This window comes from Gymnoscopelus microlampas (assembly GCF_963454915.1).
Source record: "Gymnoscopelus microlampas genome assembly, chromosome: 11".
NCBI classification, from domain to species: Eukaryota; Metazoa; Chordata; class Actinopteri; order Myctophiformes; family Myctophidae; genus Gymnoscopelus; species Gymnoscopelus microlampas.
Window position 1 is genome coordinate 44,046,335 of NC_139948.1, and position 8,154 is coordinate 44,054,488.

Sequence of the window (8,154 nt, forward strand, 5' to 3'; positions counted from 1 at the left end):
TTTAGACTACACCAAGATCAAATTACAAAAAATACTAAGTATACACATATTCACATTTCAAATCCCTCATTGTCCACACTCATGTCCAAGTTTCTGGTAGTGTACGACAAATAACAATAAGAAGTAACTAGATGGCAATGAAATCTGAGCGAAAGGGGCATATAACAACCCCAAAATGGGAGATGACCACAATATACAGAGTCATTGCCATACAGTGGGAAATGACCACAATGCATATAGTGGATATATATAACACATGAGTCCATTAGAGAAAGGGAGAGAAATCTATCTCATCATCACTTATATTCAAATGGTGGGGGGATCACTGCACAGTTAAGACGAGTATGTGATGGTTGAATGAGGATCTACTTATACAACCTGTATATCTGGTCAAGAGGAATCTCCTGAAAGGCAGCTTAGAATATGATAAGCCAACTGAGAAATACCGTCTATATCCTTAGGCCACACGATTGATGACCACTATGGTTAAACTAATGGACCTCATGTGATAATGACACAGTTACATTGCAGGCCATTTTACCTGCTGGACCTGTGCTGATTAGCATAAACCAGTTATTTGGTATTCTAAATGTTCCGACACACTGCCCGCCCCTCCCTCCTTTTGCACTATAAAAGGTACTGGTGTCAAACCAGTGCTTCACTCAGCCTTCTCCTCTCCATCCAGAGCATAACCGCCACCAACCAGCTGAACTTCAGTCAACCATGTCTTCTTTCTGTGTGATCTGCAGCTCTCCCATGATGAAGTCTCTGCCATGTGGCATGTGCGGTCATGTTGGCTCCAAGAGAGCCGGCAGCATGTACGGCGGAGCAGGAGGTTTTGGCGTCCGCATCTCCCAGGCTGCATCCGGCTGCGTTGAGGTTTCTGACCAGTATGGCGTTGGCTACATCAACGACAACAAGAAGGCCACCATGAAGAACCTCAACAACCGCCTGGAGATCTACCTGGACACGGTGCGCAGCCTGAAGACGACCAATGACGAGCTGGAGAAGAAGATCAATGAGAAGAAGGTCAAGCGCACCGAGACGCACCTCAAGGCCTTCGAAGTTAAGATTCACGGCTATCAGAAAAAGGTGAGAACAGAGCTTCAATTGAGTTAGTGCTGTAGCAAGGTAGGTTTTCAGAACTGGTCACACTCGATTCTTTACTTTCAACCTGGCCATTCCCTATTTTGGGCATGTCGTTATAGGCAGATTTTTACAAACGTTTTCCAATCTTCTTAACCATTTTCAATCATTTTCAAAACACTTAACGTTTTTTTAAATCCTGAAAATAGCAGATTTACAAGCTCACAACACATTGCATGCTTACAACCCATAGCATCAGCTTGTAGATCTACTATTTTCACTATTCATCATACCACAAAGTATACCAGGGCTGTAAACAGAACTGGTCTACAGTTTCAGGAGATGTTGGATAGTGTTTGTACAAAAATATGTCTTTGCTTTTATGAGGAATTGCACAATAGTTTGAACAATTCACATATCCACTGGGTATCAGGTGTTTCTATGAAATGGACTGGATGTGCATGCATACTATTCATATGATATGCCAAATCATTTTTGGTTCTATTTGTGTGACTTAGTGTGACACATTCTGAGCTTGTAGAACGGCTATTTACACAGGATAAAAACAGGGCTTAAGTGGTTGAGTTTAAATTCCGTAGCTGTAGGCTACTACTACGGTGGGCAACAACCTCTTTTTGATCTACTGTCTATCGAGTTGATAAAAAAAACTACCATTATTAACCATTATTTTTGATGTGCATAAAACATGTCTCCCCTTACAGTTGGACTTTATCTTAACTGTAATAATTAATATTACATTATTGACATTTTTTTTTGTGTTTTATCAAATTACTGAAATGTTTTCCAGAACATTGACATGAGTAGACTATTTTGAAACCTTTTGGAATGTTAAATTATATGCTTGTTGATCAGGTTAGGTCCATATGTCACCAATACAGAGACACTACTAGCCTAAAATATTCCCCCCCTAAAGTACAACTGACTTAATGGGAGCCAAGAGGTCCCACTAACAGGATACTGGTTATGTAGGTAATGAGGCATTGTGCTAGCTTCCCTAGGAATGTGGAATACTAAAACCTTCGCCAAAAACTAGTTGCAATGCCAAATAAAACAAGACATACCAAGTCACCAGCTAAGGAACATTTCTCTCTAGCTCTGTGGTTCTCAAAGTGTGGTCTGGGAACCCCCATGGGTCCTTGAGGTGGTAACAGAAAATAGCACTTTAGCCCTATTGTATACATCACAAGCTCACGACGTGTCTGCTATTATAAATAAATAAATAAATCAACATTTTGAAAGATGTGGGCTCATTTTGGACATTTTTAACAACACAAATGGCCTCTTATGGCCTCTTCAACCAAATACATATCAATCTGAGGGTGCCTGACATGAACATGTTTCACTGATCTAGCTGTTCAGCTGTTGACACTTCTACTGCTTCCTCACTTTAGATTTCCGAAGAGGTCCTTATCAACACTAAAGTCCAACTGAGGAATGACAATGTAAAGCTGTACGACTGGAAAGTCAAGTAAGTATGGGGAGGAAACAGATGTCCAAAAAAATGTAACCATTTTAAGCTGAAGACACATTATTATAAATGTCTTGTAGTTTTGGTTGTATTTCCATTGGGTGAATGACAGAGAACAAGTAAAGTGGTATAGTATGTTTGAGGCTGCATTTAGGCCTCATTTTGATTGCTAGCTAGATAGAAATATGCTGTGCAATTGTACATTCTATCACAAATAAAACTGCTCATAGATGGACTTACAAATGTATTTATTTACCAGGGACAGTGCTAATTAATCAACATTTCAGTTTTCACATCCATGTAAATGAGCCAGCTAGAGTTTGCTGCTGAAATAACTATCAAAACAAAACAAACATACAGTATCAATACAATACAAGCCAAGTAAACAGAGTGCAGTTGACTAGAGAAGCTAAAGATTGACCTGGATATCGGCACCTGGACTGACTGGGTTACTATAGGCTAATCCAGGTCGCCTATTTTCCAATACTGAAAGTATAAAATAAGGCTAAAGTGGTAAAAACTTGACTTTGAGGCTAGAACAAATAATTTAGCTGGGGACCCCCTGGAACCCCCTCAAGGACCCCACTTTGATAACCATTGATATACTGTACTCTCTCCTTCTCCCAGGTATGAGAGTGAGCTGTCCATGCGTCAGTGTGTGGAGGCAGACATCGCTGCTCTGAAGATAGTTCAGGAAGAGCTGGCTGTGGGGAGATCCAGTGAGGAGCTACAGGATCTGGAGGAGGAGCTGAAGATACTGCACAAGCACCATGATGAGGTAAATGTTTGGAGGTTGAAGATCACGCATGAATACTCAAAGCCATGGGTCCTCAACGTTTTTCAGGCCAAGGACTCCTCAGCTGAGAGAGGAAGCAGTGACCTCCACTACATTGTCTACAATTGTGTTGCAAATTAAACCTTTTCATAGATTTCATAGATAGCTTCATTGATTATCATCAGTGTTGTGTAAATTAATGTATTTTGTTCATTTCAGACATTTAACCACATAAACCTTCAATACTTAGTTCTTCATTTGCTCCTTCCCCCCCTACACCAAACCTCTTTGCCGAAATCTTTTACAAGCTCACAATGCGAGACGTTGTGGGCTTGTAGATCTGCTATTTTTGGCTAATGTTCCCCTCAGAAGAGGGATGTACAAGTGGTGAAAGTAAAAAAGAAATAACATCCTAACACACAAAGATTTGGCGAACCCCTATAGTAGCTCTGAGGACCCCCTAGGGGTCCGGACCCCTGTTGAAGACCCCTGCTTAAAGCTGTTAGTTCTTATTCTCCTCTGATATTATGAACCATTGTACTTGACACTGGCCTGTCTCTGGCTCTTTTGACCCACAACAGTTTTCTTCTCTGTACAAAATGTCTATCCAATTGATGCAATATACTCGGGCATTATTAAAGGGATTGGTGTATCCCTATATTTTGGACATGTCATCATAGGCTAAATATGAAAAGGAAACATCCAAGTTGCTTTAAAGATATTGTAAAAAATATATCTTTTTTTAAAGTAATAAAAAAGAACAAAGAAATAGAGGCTTAAGTTTTAAGGCTTTTCACTATTTGTAGTATGACAAAGTCTATGGGGCTTAAGGGGGCACATTAACCTGCAGGCCTTTCCTTTCCTTTTTGCCATTTTGGTTGATATGGTGTCATTTATTTTTAAATAATCAATTAAACCAATTAATTTGGTTAACTTTTGCACCCCTACAATACTGTAAATCGTGTATGGTTCTCCAGGACATGCAGAGGCAGGGTGAGCTGGGATCCCAGGTGAAAGTGGACGTTCATGCTGCCCCTCAGGATGACCTGGCCAAGGTCATGGTATCAATGAGAGCACACTACGAGAAGGTCATCGACCAGAACCGCCTGGAAGTGGAGGCATGGTTCAAGACTAAGGTAGGCTACACTACACCAGTGGTTCCCTAACATCTTCATGTCAGGGACCCCCAAATGCATATGTATTTGGCCGCAAACCATCTGAAAATATTTTGTCCCAGGGACCCTCATAAAAGATTTGCGTTGTGAAAATAGCAGATCTGCAAGCTTGTAGATCGGCTATTTTTGAATAGCCAAAGTACAAAATAGGGTTAAAGCGGTTAAACCGTTTTTGCTGGGGACCCCCTGGAACCTACTCAAGGACCCCTGGGGTTCATCGGACCCCACATTGAGAACCAGGGCACTACACCACCACATTAAATCCTATTTCACTTTGTTAAAAGTCATCAGATCCTCCTGTTTGTCATAACGTGTGTTAAGCATCGTATTAACGTTGGTTTTCATCCACAGACCGACAAGCTGAACCAGGAAGTTGCTCAAAGAACTGTGATCCTCGATTTGTCTAAGAGTGAGATCATCACGGTCAGCCGTGAACTGCACAGTCTGGAGATCAAACTCCAGGCCGAGATCAGCAAGGTAAGACCCGGTTACAGGAGAATGGCTTGGTTCAATATCTCATGTCCTTCAACACAGCCATTTTGTTCATGTTTTTCATATGCATTTCGATTGCACAAGGAAAAAAACTATAACTATCTCATATCGGGTGCTCGTTACGGTTTTTGTTTCCACTGACTTCAGGGGAAACAGTTACCGTTGTGATGATGACAGGAAAAGGCGACTGACATTATCTGCTGACATTAATCCTGTTCCCGCCTCCCAGTAATGTTTTACAATCCATTTTATGATTCGTTTAATTATTGAAAAGGCCTTGCCAGGCCGAACCGTAAGCCTGAAAGGTACCAAAATTGAACGAGAACTCAGAACTGGACCCTTGGCAAATTGAAAGTCCTAAGTGCATGTTTTTCAACATTTGGCACCTAGAAAAGTGCTCTTATACAGTAACTTCCAATAATCCAGCCCCCTCTCTCCATCTATGAAACAGAAAGCTTGTCAGGTAAACGTCCTGGAAGAGACCAAGTGCGGATTTGCCAACCTGCTGACAGGTTACCAGAGACAGGTGTGTATCCTGGAGGAACAGCTAACCCTGCTCAGAGCTGACATGGAGAACCAGGCACAGGACAAGACCAAGCTGGAGATGGAGATCATTGAGTACAGGAGACTGCTCAACGCATACCTTGGAAACATGGTGGACAGGTACAAAATGGCAGCGGATTTATCTTCAACAAACAAATGCTGGTGTTAGTGAGCTTGGACTCAAGCGTTTGTATCAAGTTTCAATTTGAAGTTAATTAATATATATATATATATATATATATATATATATATATATATATATATATATATATGTATATATATATATATATATATACATACATATATATATGGGGGGCCAGAGACTATGACTATTTGGGGGACTTGGCATGGAAAAGTCTGGGAAACCCTGATGTCTTGTACCCATCCTTTGTTCCATTTGGTCTCTCTCGCTACAGAAACAAGAAAATCACGACCACCAAGACCACCGAGACCACCGAGACCATAGACAAGAAGGACGAGGATGGAAACCTAATCTCCACCGACAGCAAGACCAGCCGCAAAACCGTGGACATTCCTGATCAATGATTTTCTTAATCATTTGACCAGTGATGTGTCTGCATTATGTGGGCCCATTGGAAGCCTGATGTACTGCATTGTGTGTAAGCCTGATTCCTCAATAAAATCCACAGTGCCAGTGCTTCTTTCTTTCGTCTGAATTTGTTTATGAATGACCCTCAATAACGTATTGCAGTGGTTTTCAAACCTTTTTCGCCGAAGGCACATAAAAGGGCAAATTAAAATCTCAATACTGTAATCATATCTCTGCAAAACAGCTTATATACTGTATGTTGTCGCTCTTGGCACATTTATTAATGGCAATTAAAAAGTCTAACAAATTAAAGCAGCTCTATTATAACTTTCCCCTTCTACCCTAGATATATGAGTGCGTTATTTTAATATGTCTGGTATCCTCCCAGTCAAAACGAGTGCAAACTTCGCCCAGCCGGTACATCAGTAAGCCTCTTAAATGAGTGCAACCACTCATTGAAATACTAATTATGTCAATAACAATAACTGATGTATGGAATAAATGCATGAAGGCAAATGTTACGCAGATTTCGCACAAGAAGAAAGAGACGCAGAGAAGTAAAACTTAAGTAAAAGTATCAACACCCTATAGTAGAAATAGTCTGTTACAAGTACAAGTGGTTCTACCGAACTCTGCACTGCACACTTTACGGCTCATCAGCAACACTTACGCCAAGTTTGATGTCGATTGGTCGGACGGTGCCCGAGTTATGGCCGGGACACACAGACAGACAGACTAACAGTCACACACAAGCACACACGCACGCATGCACGCACACACACACAGACTTTGTTAATGTATAGATGCTGTGAAGTTCCAGAGAGAGGAGGTGGTAGTGGGGTGTTGAGGTTAAGCAGGTTTCCATGTACTGTATAGAATGTGTGTCAGCAGTGTTTAGCTGGGAGGGAATTCGTCAAAAATCATCAAGATTGTGCAATTGGTGACAAGCTTTAGATTGTTGGCATGGTGTTAGGTATGGGCATAAGGTTTGCTAAATAACATACAAACAATGATGGCACATATTCCCTCTCAGCTTCACGCATTTTAAGCTCCCGCCATCTTGAAAATGATGCCTTTCCAGAAGTTCAATTTTCCTAAATTTTAGTTGGTTATTTAGCATACCCAATAATAATAATAATAATAATAAACGTTATTTATATAGCACCTTTCATGACATAAATGCAGCGCAAAGTGCTTTACAGAACAAAACAAAAACAAACAAAAAAAAGTATAAAATACACAATAAAACAGTGACAAAAAACACTGGCATAAAATTAATGGCTAAAACAATACATACCAGGCAGTGAGCAAAATAGTAAAGACATGAATAACAACACAGAGATTTAGAAGAGAAAAAACTAAAACTAAAAGCAAGAGTGAAGAAATATGTCTTGAGCTGTGCTTTAAAACTGTCCACAGAGGGTGACTGTCTTATGTGTAATGGGAGTTTATTCCAAGCCGTCGGACCGTAGAAGCAGAATGCTGCTTCACCGCGTTTTTTATATGACATTTCAGGCACTTCGAGTAGGCCTGCGCTAGAAGACCTGAGGGGGCGGTTTGGAGCGTATTTAGGGAGGAGGTCATAGAGGTAAGAAGGTGCCAGACCATTGAGAGCTTTATAAACAAGTAAAATAATTGTAAAATCGATCCTAAAAACAACTGGGAGCCAATGTGCTGCTAAAACAGGAGTAATATGTTCTCTCATCTTAGTTTTAGTTAAAACTCTGGCTGCCGCATTTTAGTGCAACTAGTTTTTTTTAACTAGTTGTAGTCTGTCGGTTGTTTTCTTTGGCATGCCAGAAAAAACTGCATTACAGTAATCAAGTCGAGAGAACACAAAAGCGTGGATCAACGTTTTTGCATCGTCCAACGACAGATAGGCTCTAATTCGTGCAATATTTCTCAGATGGAAGAAGGCAATCTTGATAACAAGACAAATATGTGTATTAAAATTCAAAATCGGAATCAATAATAACCCCCAGGTTCTTGACTGTAGTGTCACTTCCTACAGTCATGTTACCAAGCCTACTTGTTATTACTACTC

General features: G+C 40.5%; 1 protein-coding gene across 1 annotated transcript; it reads left to right on the forward strand.

The window, feature by feature from the left end:
- Positions 1-723: 723 nt before the first annotated feature.
- Positions 724-6,106, forward strand: LOC311054780 (keratin, type I cytoskeletal 50 kDa-like; the record flags this gene model as incomplete). Its single annotated transcript, XM_084070784.1, has 7 exons — positions 724-1,092; positions 2,499-2,575; positions 3,203-3,353; positions 4,328-4,486; positions 4,877-5,002; positions 5,469-5,680; positions 5,977-6,106. The coding sequence occupies 7 exons, from the start codon at positions 724-726 to the stop codon at positions 6,104-6,106; spliced, it is 1,224 nt and encodes a 407-aa protein (XP_083926910.1).
- Positions 6,107-8,154: the final 2,048 nt, after the last annotated feature.